The sequence below is a fragment of the Lactuca sativa genome, chromosome 8, assembly GCF_002870075.4.
Source record: "Lactuca sativa cultivar Salinas chromosome 8, Lsat_Salinas_v11, whole genome shotgun sequence".
NCBI lineage: Eukaryota > Viridiplantae > Streptophyta > Magnoliopsida > Asterales > Asteraceae > Lactuca > Lactuca sativa.
This window is the reverse complement of record NC_056630.2, coordinates 172,601,161-172,619,385: the sequence shown is the minus strand read 5'-3', so window position 1 is coordinate 172,619,385 and position 18,225 is coordinate 172,601,161. Positions and strand designations below refer to the sequence as shown.

The following is an 18,225-nucleotide window of genomic DNA, read 5'->3' as shown; positions in this document are numbered from 1 at the left end:
TGATTTAAGAGATTAATAATTATTACTTTTATTATTTATTTTAAATGGTTTTTATTTAATTGTATATAAGTTTTCTTGAACGGATGATATATATATATATATATATATATATATATATATATATATATATATATATATATATATATATATATATATATATATATATATATATATATATATATATATATATATATATAGTATTATCATATATTTGTGTGTATTTATATTTGTTATTATCATATGAAACAAATTAAAATTATATGCATTTTATATTATTTTTTGAAAATAAAATACTCCATTTGTATATATTTTATATTGTTATTTGTTAATTGTTAGTAAATTTGGTTGTGTAGTTTATATCAACATGAAAAAACAATCTACTATTGATGGATTTTTCAAAAGAAAACACTCAAGTTCTACTCAAGATTCTGAAAACCTGTCGGGGATTGTTTTGGATGAAGATTCCCCCATGCCTAATGTTCGTGAGAACCGTTTCAAAAAAACTCATCTTGAAAATAATGAAATTGATCTTAGTACATTAGAACGAGATCCTGGTTTGCGTAAGCAAATTTATGATTATCCTGTTAGTCAACGAGATACTATTATGCGAGCATATATTAATCTTGGTCCCTTTCAACAAACACTTTCTGTATATCCGAAATCTGGACCTGAAACCCATAAACGTAGTTTTCAAGTTTCTTGGTTTAAGTTATTTCCTTGGTTTGAATATTCGAAGAGCTTAGATGCTGCATTTTGTTTTCCGTGTTTTCTATTCAACAAAGCTTCTGGAATGGGACACTACGGCCAACGAGCATTTACTATAGATGGATTTCAGAACTGGAAGAAAGTTGGTGGAAAAAGTTGTGCCTTTTTGCAGCACATGGGCTCTGAGTGTACATCTTTTCACAATGTTGCACAAAAATCATGTGATGATTTGTTAAATGAGGCGCAAGATATATGGAATGTGTTTGAGACATTTACAGAAGAAGAGCGTAAAAATAATAGATTGAGATTGAAGGCTACTATTTATACAGTCCGTTTGTGTGCCTTTCAAGGAATTGCATATAGAGGCCACGATGAAGGACAAGATTCTATAAACAAAGGAAATTTTCGTGAAATATTGAAGGTACTTGGTGATTTTAACATAGAGTTGGAAGAATTGTTTCGTACTGCTCCTAAACATGCATTATATACATCACCATCAATTCAAAAAGAGATTTTAAACCTTATATCAACTACGGTGAGGAAGATGATTTGTGCGGAGATTAATGGTGGAAAATTTTGTTTACTTGTTGATGAAGCACGTGATCAGTCTAATAAAGAACAAATGTCAATTGTTTTGAGATTTTTAAATAAAGATGGCTTTATTATGGAGCGTTTCTTTGGGCTTGTTCATGTACCTGACACTACAGCAAAAACTCTTAAGAATGCAATTTATTCTGTATTGTCACGTAACAATCTTGATCTTAAGTCAATTCGTGGTCAAGGGTATGATGGTGCAAACAATATGCGAGGTAATTTCAAGGGTTTGCAAGCATTGATTTCAAATGATTGTCTGTATGCATACTATGTTCATTGTTTTGCACATTGATTACAATTAGCATTAGTGGCTGCTTCACAAGGAGTTGTTGCATTACAAAAGTTTTTTACTCGATTATCTTTTGTTATCAATGTTGTTGGTGCTTCCTCCAAGCGTACCGACCAACATAGAGATGCACAAGCTGAGGAAATTGCATATAAGATTTCTATTGACGAGTTAGAGACAGGTAGAGGTCTTAATCAAATTGGTACATTACAACGAGCTGGTGATACTAGATGCAGTTCTCACCGCAAATCAGTTTTAAGCTTAATCAAAATGTTTAGTCCAACTTGTGAGGTTTTACTTAAAATTATTAAGGATGGAACCGGTTCAATCAAAGGTGATGTAGATTCAGCATATGAGGCTATTACTACATTTGAGTTCATTTTTGTTCTCCATCTCGAGAAAGAAATAATGAAGATCACTGATTTGCTTTGTCAATCTTTACAAAGACAATCTCAAGATATTTGTAATGCATTGAGGCTAGTTGCATCCACCAAATTGTTATTGCAAAAAATGAAAGATGAAAGATGGGATGGTTTACTCTCTCTTGTTATGTCATTTTGTCAGGAGCGCAACATTGATATCCCCGATATGTCTTCTCCATACTTTAGTAGAGGGGCTCGAGCACGTAACGAGGGTAGTGATCATACACTTGAACATCATTACCGAGTGGATATATTTTATGAAGCAATTAATTGTCAATTAATGGAAATAAATCATCGATTCAGTGATAGATCAACATAATTGCTTCGACTTTCAACAACTTTAGATCCTAAAAGTGTTAATGAGCCCTTTCGAAGTGGTGATGTAATGAAGTTAGTAGAGAAGTTTTATCCTGAAGATTTCAATGAACAAGAGAAAGTAGTTTTGAAGATACAACTTCAACATTATGAGATTGATTTCGTTCAACATGCAGATTATAAACTATTGACATCTGTGTCAGAATTGTGTCAATGGCTGATAAAGACTAGAAGAATAACGAACTTTCATCTTATTTATCGAGTAGCTAGTCTTGTACTTACTCTTCCAGTTTCTATTGCTACAACGGAGAGGTCATTTTCAGCAATGAACCTCATTAAAACAAAGTTACGGAATAAAATGGAAGATGAGTTTTTGAATGACCCATTGGTTTTGCACTTCGAACGGGAACTTGCTGAAAAGATTAGTTTAGAGACAGTTGTACAAGACTTTAAAAATGCAAAAGATCGCCGCGTTCCACTTTGATAAATGATGTAACAATATTTATATTGTTTTCTTTTTTACACTTTTGATATGTCATAAATTTGAACCAAATACAATTTGTTTATATATTTAATTATGAAGTTTTGATTCCGGCCCCCCCTGTTGTAACGCTTACGTTCTGCCCCTGCCTGATTGCATCAGATGACGTTCCCTCCCCCACTAAGATTAAGTTTTGACTTTTGAGTAGCAAGGAAAGAATGCAAGTTTTTTTGTCTGTTTGATATTGTGATGTGATTTTTTGGTTACCGTATTGAAATGGATGGTGGATAGTAGCTTATATTTGAATGTTTATGCAACTTGATGACAATTGAGATCAAGAAAAAAAATGCAATTGCCAGAATGTTTAAGTAATTCCACAAAAAAGAAAAAAACTATAAGTAAAAAATCAATGCATCATTTTTTTAAGTTTACTCCAAGTTTGTAAATTTTCAATCTATATGATCTAACAACGATCTAGTTATTAGGTTTCTATGAAAAAAATAAGAAGAAAAAAGACAATGCATCAATCAAATGTATAAGATTTTTTTTTTGAAATTTACCTCAAATTAATAAGTTTACAATCTTGCTTATGTTCAATCGTTTCAAAGCATTGACATTGTCCCATGTCGATCTGTAGAGGTTGAAGATTTGTTAGACGCATCTCTAGCCACTACAATTGAAATTTGGTATTGTGATTTGCTAGTTCGCTTTGAACCTGCCTCTTGTGAGTTAATATTTATAAATGAAAAAACAATGTTAATAAATGTATATAAAACATATATTGATTTCTTCTATATATAATGAATAGCAAATAATATAAAAAAAATATTTGATGATTTTATTGACCATTTTAAGGTTTGTAAATTATATATAAATTGTATGTTAATCTTTGTATTTAATGAATAAAAAATATATGAAAAGCATAAATACTACAACTATTAATAACATAAAAACGCTACAATGTCAATTATAACAGTTGTAACAAAAAAACCTTATTTGTAACATAATGTTTAAAATTAAGTAATTAAATAATAAACCCTAAACCCCAATATGTAAATTTACATATTATATTATCTTATTGTAGCCTTAAAATTCATAATAATTTAGCAGGGTGTTGGTTTCGGGGAGTTAAATGATATAATTTGGACTTTTGAGGGTTAAAAGTGTAATTCTAGGATTTAATTTGTAAAGAATTCTGAAGGCTGAGGGATGGTTGGTAATTATTGGATTTAAAATGAATAGATTTTTTGAATCAGGGCCTAAAGAGTAAAATAAGGACATGGATTGAAAGTAACAGAGGGAGGAGAGGCCGGAAGTGTCAAAATGTTAGGAATTTTAAATTGAGACGGGTTAAAACCCGTCACCTTACACGCCCATGTTAACCCTAACCCTCACATTAGGAGTCAGCCACCATTTGTAACCTCCTATCTGCCACCATGGTTCTTTCTCATTTTTTCGATCAGCAAAGGCCTCCAAGGGAGCCGCCGTCGACCTTCAGTCTTCCCCTATGTCAGGATAGCTCAAGACCGTTATGGAGTGGTGGACTTCGCGTGTTACTGTTCCATCGACCACGGATATCAGTCGATGCCTCGTCGCCATTGTGAGTTGTCGTCTTGCACGTCGTACTTCTCGTTACCGGTGATGACTAGGGCCGCGAGTGGGCGGACGTTATTTTCTGATGCTGCTGTTGCTTCACTTGGAAGAACCGTAACACCTTTTCTCTTCTTATCTCGTTCTAGTAATGAGTCATTACCGCCGCCGCCGCTCCGAGAGGTTGTCGTGTTGCTTCCAATCGCTATGTCCACCGCATGCTGCCGTGAAGGGAGGCTGTGTTCGAGTTTCAAATTCGGGTGTGTATTTTGGTGCTGTAATGCGATGTATATGTGTGTATTTCAGTTGTAACTTGTATTTTTAGTGTTGCTATATATTGTGGGTGTGCTCGTTAGCCAGAAAACCACGAACGACCACCTTGGTAGCCAACCATGGTGGTTGTCGCCACTTCTACTTTTTTGCCACCATCTGTCGCCACCAACCGTCGTGTTGGGTTGTGGTGTGCATGAGTTAATGTGTGAGTGTGTGCCTTTCTGCATAAAATATTGAATTTGTTGCTTGTTATCAAATTTTGACTCGAAAACCACCACCGCCGCGGGGTGGTGGTTGCCGCCGTCGACCACCACTGCCCAAGGTGGCAATGGGTGGTGCCCTGCCTAGTGAAACCTCTATTAACCTAAAATGTGACTAGTGGGCTAATTGGCATGCGATTGGGTTGGAAACCCTAATTAGGGTTTAGAAAACCCTAATTTTGGATATGTTCGTTTGGACTTTCTGGGTCCCACATTTTGCCAAGTGGGGTGATGGACTTAATATATTAAGTCCATAATGGGTTAAGTAAGAACATTTAACCCTAATCGTCATTTTATGTGAAAACCCTAATTATGTTTGGCCTTCAAGTTGGGCCTTCTTTTGGGCTTTGGTGATTGGCTTATTGATGGACCAAATGGAAACATATTTATGACCTAAGGAAATTATTGGGCTTTAGGATAAGGCCCATTGGAAAGGCTTGGGCCCAATTTGGAAAATTAGGCCATAAGTGGGCTATACTTGGGCTTTGATGATTATGAGATATTGGAGAATCGGAATGCCAAGTGTTTGGACTAGAATAAATGGTTGGACCTTGAGGTAAGACCATGTAGAGGTTTAGGCCCAATTTGGAAAATTGGGCCATATGTTGCCCCTTGGTTGATTAATTGGATTTTGGGCCTTTAGAGTGTGAGTTTGGGTCTTGGTTTTGAACCAAGCTAGGTTAGGGGGTAGAATGGTCCTTTTACCCTAAGTGTGGATTTATGGTTATGCAATGGTTAATTTAGTGTTGTTTTGATATGGACAGTTCGTGAGTTTGTCATCCAGCAGCTAGAGTTTTATCCGTGGGACTTCAACAGTGTGAGGTGAGTCTCCTCACCATACCAATGAGTCGAAGGCACCAAGGACGGCCCATTCAGTTAGTTATGATGATTATTGTGTAATCATTATTGATATGCCTAGTATATATGTGATGTGTGGAATGTTAGTTGTTTATGTGATATGTGTTATGCTAGTTGTCTTTGTGATACTTGCATGGAACACCCCAGGGGGAGCCCGTGCCACTTAGATATTAGACCATGTGGGGGGAGCTCATGACATTCCATGTATAGACCATGGGGGAGCCCATGACACTTGGATATCAGACCATGTAGTGGAGCCCTTGACATTCCAGGTAAAGACCATGGGGGAAGCCCATGACACATGGATATCAGACCATGTGGGGGAGCCCCTGGCATTTTAAGTAAGACAATAGGGGGTGCCCATGGCACATAGGTGTAAGACCCTAGGGGGAGCCCACGACATCCTGGAGTAAGACCTTGGATGGAGTCTACGGCATCCTTATATGTTTATATGCATGGCTTATGTGATTGATATGGTTCATTTGGTTATGTGGATTATGTAGGGTATGTTATGGGGAACTCGCTAAGCTTCATGCTTACAGTTTTGTTTATGGTTTCAGGCATCATTAGTTTGGAAAGGAAGGGACCAACTTGATCGCAACACACACACCCATGGTTTCCGCATTATGTGATTTTGGGATGTAACTCTGATAAATATTTTAATTAAGAAATGTTTTTTAATGGTTGGATTAAGTAACATTTGTGTTTGACTATAATGAAAAATGAAATTTTACCCTGGATTTCTGGGTCGTTACAAGTTGGTATCAGAGCCTTGGTTTGAGGGATTCGGACATGCTTTTTGGGTGTATCTGAACTCAAACCGAGGATCTGTAAAGTTTTCAAAAGTAAAACATTTTCAAGGAAAGAGTTATCTAAGACAAGAAAGTGTGTGGTGCATGCAATCGGCTGAGCTCAAGTAAGTGTTCCCTATAGTTGCCATATATGTTATCTGTTATGACTTGATTTATGAATATGTGAACCGCATACTAGTTAGGGCTAGGAGAGATGCCTTTGTATGTACGATGTGTGAGCCGGTAGACTTGCATGCTAGTGCTGATTAGTTAGTGATTGATTGGCCTAATATGTGATGCTTATAGCCTTGGGGATACTGGATGTTATGCTGGAATGGGAATGACTATTGGTATTGGTAATTACTAAGTGTATACTTTAAAAATTGTATACGGTTAGGATCTTATAGCTTTAGAATAATTAATTTGGCCTTTTTTCTTGTTCCTTGTCTGGTTGTGGTCCTAGGGTATAATCTATTATTCAACAATCTATTAGATCCTGTCCTGTGTATAATTTGCATGCATAAACCAGTCGACAGTGGGGGTAGATGTGGATAGCATGAATTGTGTTATGTGGGATGAATGTTCTATGATAGTTTCATGGATTGGAGTATGTTGGTTAGTTTACCATTACCCAAATGTTGCTTGCTTTGTGATTTGTGGGACTCTTAGCAGTGTGAGTTCGCTACTAAGTGAATATGCTAAGTCACATATGGCACAGGCTGGATAACCTCAGAGTGATGGACTTGACCCTATTGCGCAACTCTCATCTGAGTCCAACCATTCCAGGGATGAGTCTTTTACTTGAAGGATTATCTGATCTCTGTTGCATGTGTCTATATTCATGAAGTAGCTAGTTGACATTAATGGGAATCCTTCAGCAACTGAGGACTGGGTGGGTTCGGGAACCTAGGAAAGCCTAGGATATGTTCAGTTGATTAGTAAAGTGGTTTAGTGAGTTTCAGATGCATCGGTTTGAGGAAGTGACTTAGAGGATTTAGGAGGATTGTTGAGGAATGTATGGATTGGTATGGAAGGTAGTATTGGGCTCGTTCTACTAAAAGCACAAGATCCATACTCGAATTGGTAAGAGTCTTGGAGAATCTAAGAAGCTTATGGGAGGTGGATTCTTGGGTATGTTCTGATTGTTGGCTTGTTGATTTCTAGTTAGGAGATGAGCTTGCAGGGAAATGGTTTAGGTTCGAGTTCTGTCTTAGGTGCGGGTGCTAAGCCGATTAGCGAGTTGTTGCGAGAGTTTAGTTCATCAAAGACCTCTCACTCTGTTTTGGAGATCGTGGATGAGCGCTTGGGCGCATTCCATGCGGAGGTATACGTCTAACAAGGAGTTCGTGAGTTTCGGGGTGCAAGACCCTGAATGATATGATGTCTAGACCCCAAGAGTTGGTGTTCAATTTGGAGCACATTGGGAAGAGAGGGTCAGATCAGGTGCATATATTGGAGGGTCCCAGGAAGATACCCAAGACTTTCGATAAGCTTTTGAGAGGCCAATAGGGTCAGATTCAGTGTAGTACGTGCGGGAAACTGCACGATGGATTTTTTTCGTTCCAGGGGTTGGGCTGCTACAAGTGTGGTAGGGTTGGTGACGTTAGCAGGGATTTCCTTCAAGGGGCAAGCCCATTATGTTGTTAATGCGATCAGGTCGTCCACAAGAAGGCCGACTGTCTGATGTTGAGGGAAGGAGTAGTGAGCGCGCCTGCTCTGACTATTTTGAGGATCATTGATCGACGGGAAGATAGGGCAGGAGCCCCAACAGAGAGGAGTTGAGTTTTGCAGTGTCAGACAATGGAGGTTAGGACTCCATCAGGCAATATTGCAGATATGTGTCTTTTGTCTTCTCTTAGGTCCGTTATATCAGTATTTATGGTTGTGAGAAATTTGCGTCAGTTTGGGTGAGCATATATTCGGTTCATTTCTTTGCTCATGTTCTAGTTATATCTTCAAGTAATGTTATATGCCATCTGTATACCGTGAATCATTAGTAATGAGTGAAAGGTCGCTGCCCTTTTAGCTGGTTTGGAGTGTTCAATGTTATCATGGTTTGTGGTCGAGACCGGTTCAGGAGCATTATGTGGAAGGTCTGTGGATAGCGTTCAACAAGGTGGTTATCTACTATCGTCAAGATTCAGTGGTTTCAGTCATTGTGCTCATATTATCTTGTGGGGTCGCCAAGGGAAGTGGTCTATTGCTAAGGTTTTGGTCTGAGCATCTGTCATTTGGATTTCAAGATTTGAGCATCTATTATCAGGGGTTATCGGTTTCACTGAGATTCATGAAGTATTCATCTGGTCTTTAGAAGTTGTGTGGTCTTTTGGGGATTGGCTAGTGACGGAGCACTAGTTGGTAAGCGTTGGATGTCATCGGATCGGTCGTTGTAAGGTAAGAAGGATTGGGAATCCTTCAATTCTCACGTGCCTTGAGAATTTAGTCGATCCAAAGTGGGGGAGAATCGTCTCGGGATTGAGATGTAGGAGCGGTTTTGAAACTAGGATATGTTTCGCATCCTCTTCGGGAAGAAAGATGGCCCAAGCGATTGTTGGGATTGAAGATTGTGTTAGTTGGAAGTCCGGGAAACCTACCAACATTGAGATCACGTTCTCTTGGTGGTTGATAGCAGGCTTCGGGGAACCAGGTCGGGGTCCCATGCATAACTCGAGTTCATCATGGGGTGTTTGGTCGAGTGTGTGCTCGACTTTGAGTGTATTTGAATTGATAGATTAGGTGTAAGGTATAGGGTTGCAATTTTGGTGAGGTGAAAGTGTTGTAAAGCTACGGGGGAGCAGTAGCATTCAGTAGTAGTCAGTTGGGTGTGAAAGTGTTGTAAGATTATAGGGGAACTGTGACATTTACCAGTAGTCAGTTGGGGTGAAAGTGTTGTAAGACTACAGGGGAGCCGTAACATTCACTAGTAGTTAGATAGTGTAGGAAGTGTTGTAAGACTGCGAGGTAGCTCTAGCATTCACTGGCGGTGTGGGAAGTGTTGTGAGACTGCAAGATGATCCATAGCATTCACAGATCCTTTCAGATGCTTAGGCCAGGGTGGGCCAATTCGCAAGATTGTGGGTAGACCACCACATGATTGGAATCAGGAAATGGTAGGTCGTTAGAGACTGGGCATGATGTAAGACAACAATTATTCTGGTAGTATTCACTTTTCGTATTGGATTCGATGCCAACAGATTATCAGGATACTATGACCGGATGGAACCTTGAGTGGAGATATAACTAGAGAGTTACTGCTAGTCGAAGTTGCCCTTAGAGGTCGTGTGGGGCGACAGCAAGATTGGTCGATTGGCTCAGCAACCTGGTAGGAATCCAATATTCTGGATATGGGCAGACAAGTTGGATCTAGGGACGCCTCAGTTGCTAAGAAAAAAAGCTAGGAGGCGATGTGATGTTCCGAGTAGTGGTAGTGATTTGGGATCCTTGTGGGAGTAGCTTGTGGATTGGGAGGTGCCAAGCCTCTTATAGCAGGATTAAATAATCTCAAAATACTTGATTTTACCCTATTACGCAACTCTTGTCCGAGTCTTAATCGTTGTAGGGATAAGTCTCCTACTCGAAGGATTATCTGAGCTTTCTGTCAAGTATAACTGTACTGTAGGGAAATTTGGTCTGTGACTCTGTTTTCTAGTGGGAACCTCAAGGTATCAGAAGTTGATTAGCCAGTTCGGAGATAAGTGCAATGAATTCGGCAATGATTCAGTGTAGGCGGTCTGTCAGGGAGACAGACCATCTCAAGATTCCAGATTTCAAATTGAGTAGATGTGATGATGTTTCAAGGAATCCGTTCAAATTCGGGTTTTAGAACCCTGCGAGGGATGATTTTGGTTGCCTTGGAAAGGATGGGGTATGCTTGTGGTTGTGGCCATGTTGCTCAAGTTGTTTGGCATGTCAGGAGTGGTAAGGAATGATTCTGTGGATGAAATCTAATTTAAGTGGGGGAGAGTTGTAACATTCCGTTTAAAATAAAACTATTAAATACTAAACCCTAAATCCGAAGATGTAAATTTATATTTTATATTATCTTATAGTAGCCCTAAAATTCATAACAATTTAGCAGGGTGTTTGTTTCGTAGAGTTAAATGATATAATTTGGACTTTTGGGGGTTCAAAGTGTAATTATAGGATTTATTTTGTAAAGAATTCTGAAGGATGAGGGATGTTTGGTAATTATTGGATTTAAATGGAATAGATTTTTGGAAGCAATGGCAAAAGACAAAAATATGGACTCGGATTGAAAAGAATTTAGGGGGAGGGCCGGAAGTGTCAAAATGTTAAGAAGTTCAAATTGAGATAGGTTAAAACCTATCACCTTACTTGCCCATGTTAACCCTAACCCTATCATTAGGAGTCAGCCGCCAATTATGACCTCCCAACCACCACCATGGTTCTTTTTCATTTTTTTGATCAGCCAAGGCCGCCAAGGGAGCCACCGTCGACCTTCATTCTTCCCCCACTTTGGAATACCTCAAGACCTTTGTGGAGTGGTGGACTTCACGTGTTACTGTTCCAGCGACCACGTATATCATCACCTCCTCACCGCCATTGTGAGTCGTCATCTTGCACATCGTACTTCTCATTATCGGCGATGACTATGGCCGTGAATGGGAGGATGTTATTTTCTGCTACCGTTGCCGCTGTACTCGGAAGGAAACGCAACACCTTTTCTCTTCTCCATCTCATTCTGTTAATGATCCGTTGCCGACGCCGCGGCTCCGAGCGGTTGTCGTGTTGCTGCCAATCGCTATGTCCTCCACATGCCGCAGTGAAGGGGGGCTGTTTTCAAATTTCGCAATTAGGTGTGTATTTTGGTGCTGTAATGCGATGTATATGTGTGTATTTCAGTTGTAACTTGTATTTTTGATGTGGCTATATATTGTGGGTGTGCTTGTTGGCCTGAAAACCACGAACGACCACCGTGGCAGCCAACCATTGTGGTTGTCGCCACTTCTCCTTTTTAGCCGCCTTCTGCCGCCACCAACCGTCGTGTTGGGTGGTGGTGTGCATGAGTTAATGCGTGAATGTGTGCCTTTCTGCATAAAATAATGAATTTGTTGCTTGTTATCGCATTTTGACTTGAGAACCACCACCTCCGCAGGGTGGTGGTTGCCGCCGTGAGCCGTCATCGACCACCACTGCCCGAGGTGGCAATGGGTGGTACCCTGCCTGGTGAAACCCTAATTAACCTAAAAACTTAACCAATGGGCTGATTGGGACGCAATTGGGTTGGAAACACTAATTAGGGTTTAGAAAACCCTAATTTTGGATATGTTAGTTTGGACTTTTTGGGTCCCACATTTTGGACCATTGGATTGATGTTATGCTTATGCCCGATTACACTGTATGTTTGGCCTAGTGGGGTGGACTTAATGGATTATGTCCTTAATGGGTTAAGTAAGAACACTTAACCCGAATCATCATTTTATGTGGAAACCCTAATGTTGGGATTATTAGATTGCGTCATGGGCTCGGTCCTTAGCCCGGTTTTGATTGCCGGTATTGGGCCTTTCCAACCGTGCATGTTTTTGTTCTAGGGTTTAGTATATAAGCTTCATGCATGCAGTCTTAGATGTTAACGCTTTTATAATTTTTCTCTCTAGGTTTTTGTAAACCCTAGCTCACCTCTACAACGGAAGTTGTTCATCGAGATCTGCTGAGGCGTAACTTTATTGAATCATAAGCATACATTTGATTCCATTCTGTGTTCATTCACTTACTGTATTTGTCTTGTTTGATTTTCATAATCATACCTGTGAAAGATCTAATCGATCTAGAATTTAATTCTCATCAATTGGTATCAGAGCAGGAGACTGTGTAATTCATACACATCTCTTCTGTTGAAGAAGTTATTAGGGTTTTTAATTCCGCATTGATTGATATTAATTGAGCCGTCATTCCATATTGACGTATCTCATTAATCGTTTATCTAACCCTAATGATATATTACAAGTCTGATCTTTTACAGGTAATCGATCAAAAGTCATTATAATGTCCATGGATGTATCACAAATCAATCCAATCAACATCTCCAACAGCATTGGTTCTATGACAAGGATACCAATCTTGTATACACAAGACTATGAAGTTTGGACGCATCACTTTGAAGATTATGTGATCGGATCGGAGGATAATGGATACTTGATCTGGGAAGCAATCACTGTTGGCCCTTTCTCTCACTCAAGCACCTCTAAGATTGTCAAAACTCAGAAAGAGTATAATCAGCTTGTTAACGATGTCAAATATATTCCTCAAGACGAGAAGGAAAAGTTTCAATGCAACATCAAGGCCCTGAGGATGATAAGGTTTGCGCTGCAGTCAGATACGTTTCGTTTGGTAAGTTCTTGTGCCACGGCTAAAGAGATCTGGGACAGATTAAAAGAATTGTATTCCACTGACAAAGGCTTGGAACATTCAATTCAAACTCTCTTGCTATCTGAATTTGGAGACTTTAAGCAGAAGCCTGAAGAGAAACTTGTTCAAGCCTTTGATCGCTTCAATCATCTTTTAAGTAAAATGATAAAGCATGGGATTGAAAAGAAAGATATCGAACAAAAGGTTACTTTCATGAACGGTCTTAGATCCAAATGGATGGCTGTTGTATCTATAGTTAAAGCTCATGAACAGTTCAAGTCATATTCTCTGGCAAAACTAGTGGGTATTTTGAAATCCCATGAAAGTGCACTGTCTAAGGAAACGAATTTGGTTTCCAGTTTGGGTTCTTTAGCTCTTGTCTCTAAAGGAAAAATCTCGGTTGAAGAAGAAGAGGAATTGGATCTTGCCAATTATGATCTAACCGGTGAAGAATATGCCATGATGGTGTCTAATCCTAGAAAATTTATTAAGAAGAAATTCCCAGCCAACAGGAACCGAAACTGGCAGGGTAGTTATAGGGCCGAAAAGATCAAGGAGGAACCGAAGATTGGGTCAAAGTCTGAAGAGTCAAAGAAAGAAGCTAAAGTTGGAGGAGACTCAGGATTCGACTGCCATTACTGTGGAGGCAAGAACCATTTTGCAAAAGATTGTATGCTGAGAAAGAAATAAGAACAGATAAATGAAGAAAATGAGGAAGCGAACCTCCTTAGAAGACTGGAGGAAATCAAGAAAAGAAAGTCTGCTACTAACAATGCTACCATGAATGCTTTAATTGTGCAGGATACAGACAACTGTGATGAATTTGGTGGTGTGGAAGTTTGGTCCACAGATTCAGAGGATGAAGAAGTCAGGAAGCCCACTCATGGGAAGGCTATGATGGCAAAAGAAGAACATGTAACAGGAAGGTGCTTTGTGGTGACTGAAGGTGTGTCTTAAATGAGAGGATATACAACCGAAGGGGGAGTAAAAGGAGAGAAGGAGCGAGAGGACATGTGTTTTGCTGCCAAACCTGTCAGCGCACAGATCAACGAATGTGATGAGTTGATAAAAAAAGGTACAAAATATTCTTGCTTCTCTAAAAATACCCGTTACTGACTATGAAAAGGAATTAAATAACTTAAAATCTAAATTTTCAAGCATAAGTAGCAGTCTCACCCAAACCCGTGTCACAAATTCTAACCTAACTGATCAAATTAGCGGGATTTCATCAAAGAGTGAGGAAAGGAGGATGTGGATCGAGCAAAAGGAGACGGAGTTGATTAGATCTAAGGATGATTCAATTTATTTGCAAAGAGACAATCTTAAACTTCTTAAACAACGAAATGTGTTTTGTTTAATTGCTAAAAGACTCTATTTTAACATCACTCAGTTGCATCTTGATTGTCAAATAGGGAAGAAGATACATCGCATGATTTTACCCTTCCTTGAGTTTAAGGAGGATGAAATCGATGATGAAGCCTACAACTGTGAAAGTGTTGTATCTTCTGACGAGGTATCTCCAACATATAAAATAGGTCTGGACAAAATTGAATCCTACATAAAGTACAAAGACCACAAGGACATACTCAAAAAGCTGTTAGACGAAAATGATAGATTGAAATTAAGAACCGAAACCGTACATAAATTTGACTCTTTGAATGCCAAATTAAGTTCAAAAAATAAAATTGATGTTGAAAATGCATCTGAACTTAATGAGGATGATGATCTGAGTGAAATCTCTGTAGAGGATGTGGTGGACTGTTCAGAATTTGTCAAAGCGAACCTAAGTCACGCAAAAACTTGATTTCTGAAAACTCTGTTGAGTTTGCTCGCTCGTCTACTGACAAGACCAAAGTTCTCAAAACTAAAGTTGTTGTGTACCAAAAGGTACAAACCACACCAAATCAAGTCTACACAGTTCCGGGTGTCACTCCACAACAAACTGCAGAATTGACAGCTATGGTGGAAGAAGACAATGCTGGCGGATGTGACGAGTTTTTCTGGTCAGCCCCAATAGACAACGCTGATGAGACTAAGCGCCTATCTCAGAAGACCTCATGGAGAGTGAAAGGTAGATATATACCCAAACCACTAAATGAGCCTGCAAGGTATGATGTGCCAAGCACAAGTGGAACCAAAACCTCATTGGACGAACCTGTGCAAACCACTAGCAAAACATCCTCAGCAAAAAGTGAATGTTGTGCTCATGCTTCAAAAAGAAAGGCCAACATCCACAGAAATACGAAACAGGTGGCTGATCGAAAGCACCAAAGAAATCTGAGATACAAGAAGAATCTCCCAGAAAGAAAACAGTTTTGGAAATCACAAAATCCTCACTTTATAAGGATTGACAGGAAGCACAAATCGCAAGAGGAATCAAGGAACCAAAAGGGGAATTTCGGTCCCACGACCGAAATGAACCGAAAGATTAGTTTCGGTCCTCAAAACAACACCAACCGAAAGGATGGTTTCGGTCCCTCTACCGAAAGGAACCGAAAGGAGAGGTTCGGTCACTCGACTGAAAGGAGCCGAAAGGAAAGTTTCGGTCCCTCTACCGAAAGGAACCAAAAAAAGAGGTTCGGTCCCTCGACTGAAAGGAACCGAAAGGAAGGTTTCGGTCCCTCTACCGAAAGGAACCAAAAGGAGAGGTTCGGTCCCTTGACCGAAAGGAGCCGAAAGGATAGTTTTGGTCCTCAAAGCAATATCAACCGAAAGAGCGGTCTCGGCTCTCCACCCAAAGGCAATTGAAAGAGCAGTTTTGGTCCCCATCCATACAAGTCCAATCAGAAACATAGGGGATCCAAAGTCACTTCTGAATCCAACACTTCACATTCGAATTCTCATCCTTCAATTGATTCAAAGGGAAAAGAAAAACTTTTTCCTGAAGATAACCGTCTTCCAATCCTACTAAATCAACCAAAATTAAAGTTTTCACCATAAAAAGAAAAGATGAAACAAATTTAGTTAAACGAATATACATGGTTGATATTTCTCTTACTATTCCCTGTCCTGTAAAAGGCTCACAAGGACCCAAGAAACATTGGGTTCCTAAATTTGCTTAATATTTTGCAGGTTATTCGTGACGAGTAGTTTGACGAAGAATGGTACATTGATAGTGGCTGCTCACGTCACATGACAAGAAGGAAGGAAGAACTGAGGGAGTTTCGGTCTCTCAAGGATGGTGGTATTGTGAAGTACGACCACAACTCATTTGGTACTATCAAAGGATATGGAATGATCACTAATGGCGAGTTCTCTATAAGAAAAGTGGCTTATGTTGAAGGGCTCCAACACAACCTTATCAGTGTATCACAACTGGTTGTTGGCACTGGATTGAAAGTATCATTTAACGATGAAGGCTCAGAGATTGTCAAGAAGAAATCTAATAACGTTCTGCTGAAGTCAAAGCGAAAGGAAGAAATGTATCCTTTGAACCTTAACCCAATTCGAGGCAAACCAGCAGTTTGCCTACTCACAAAGGCTCACTCTGATAAAAGCTGGTTATGGCATCGAAGAGTCTCTCATCTGAATTTCAAGGATATCAACAAGTTGGTTTTGGGTGATCATGTTCGAGGTCTTCCAGTTCTAAAATTTGATAAAGAACATCTTTGTGCATCATGTGAAATGGAAAAGCAGAGTAGGCAAAGTCATCCTTCTCTTATCAATACTAAGGTAATAGAACCATTGGAGCTGTTACATATTGACCTGTGTGGTCCCTCATCCATTGAAAGCATTGGGGGAAACAAATACATTCTGGTTGTAGTGGACGATTTCTCTCGATTTACATGGGTGTTCTTCTTAAAGAAAAAGTCTAAAGCCACTCCAAAGCTTAAGCTCTTTATAAAACAGATAGAAACACAACTAAGAAAAGTCGTTCATAATGTGAGAAGCGACAATGGCTTGGAATTCAAGAACAAAGATTTTGAAGACTTTATTGCTGAAAAGGGAACGAATCACAATTTCTTAGCCCCTTATACTCCACAGCAAAATGGTATCGTTGAAAGACGAAACCGATCTCTGTGTGAAGCAGCTCGAACAATGCTATGTTTCGCGTCCTTACCTCTGTATTTCTGGGCTGATGCAATTGCCACTGCTTATTATACTCAAAACATATCATATTTGAACAAGCGATTCTCCATTACACCTTACGAGATTTTGAATAATCGTAAACCAAATGTGAAATTCTTTCATGTGTTCGGTTCAAGATGCTTCATCTTCAACTCCAGAGAGAATCGAAATAAGTTTGATGCTAAGGCTGATGAAGGAATTTTCTTAGGCTACTCCCTGAACTCCAAGGCATATAGAGTTCTCAATAAGCACTCAAAGAAGATTGAAGAAACATACTATGTCATCTTTGGTGATAGTTATGTTAAGAAGATGAAATCAACCGAATGTGCAACGTAAGAAATCTTTCCCAAGAATGGTCAAGTTACGACCTCTATCTCAAATCTTTTCGAGCAATACTTGCTTCTGTTTGATGAGCCTCAAAAGGCGATTGACTCTGAATCAACTGCAAAAGACAACAAAGTTGATAATCTAAAACAAATTATCGACAACGCTGCTCAAAAGATGGCTGATGAACAATCCAAAGAAACCGAAAGGCCAGAAGCAAGCGAACCTTCAAGTGACCATCCTAATGTCGAGGGGGAGGGTCCATCTCCTCATCATGATCAAGGTTCATCGTTCCAGGGGGAGAACTTATCATCTCATTCTTCAAGATCTTCTGAGAATCCAATCAAAGGAGGGAATACCAATACTGGTACTGAACATGACTCATTCTTCTAGGGGGAGAACACCAACGTCAATGATGATGACATTCTGTCTGAATTAGAAGAAGAAATAAATGCCGAATTGGAACCCACTTATGATCCAAATTACCCACCACTTATAAAATGGACCAAAGATCACCCTCAAAGTCAAATATCGGGGAATCTTCAGAAAAGGTGTTAACTCGATCACAAATCAAAGCGAAACAAGCTGTACTCTTTTCTCAAGTAGAGTTTTGCATGTTCAACTCCTTTGTATACAAAGTTGAACCGAAGACCGTTAACTCTGCACTTGATCATCCAGACTGGGTTCAATCCATGCAAGAGGAGTTAAATGAGTTTAAAAGAAACAAAGTATGGCGTCTTATTCCAACTCCAAAGAATGCTTCGGTTGTCGGTCTCAAATGGGTATTCAGAAACAAGATGGACAAGGAGGGGAATGCCATTCGTAACAAAGCAAGGCTGGTGGTCAAAGGATACTGTCAGGAAGAAGGCATCGATTATGAAGAGACATT

At 39.4% G+C, this 18,225-nt stretch overlaps 1 protein-coding gene across 1 annotated transcript; it reads left to right on the top strand.

Annotated features, from left to right (window-relative positions):
• Positions 1-364: 364 nt before the first annotated feature.
• On the top strand, positions 365-2,326 carry LOC111893639 (uncharacterized). Its single transcript, XM_023889698.1, has 2 exons — positions 365-1,514; positions 1,602-2,326. Exons 1-2 carry the CDS (start codon positions 365-367, stop codon positions 2,324-2,326), a joined length of 1,875 nt encoding a protein of 624 aa, XP_023745466.1.
• The last annotated feature ends 15,899 nt before the right edge of the window (positions 2,327-18,225 follow it).

What these genes read in the sequence shown, in the direction of transcription:
- LOC111893639 (XM_023889698.1), top strand. Translation starts at nt 365, where the DNA reads ATGAAAAAACAATCTACTATTGATGGATTTTTCAAAAGAAAACACTCA. An exon ending in TGGTGCAAACAATATGCGAG is followed by an intron (nt 1,515 to 1,601) that starts GTAATTTCAAGG and finishes GATTACAATTAG; the next exon opens with CATTAGTGGCTGCTTCACAA.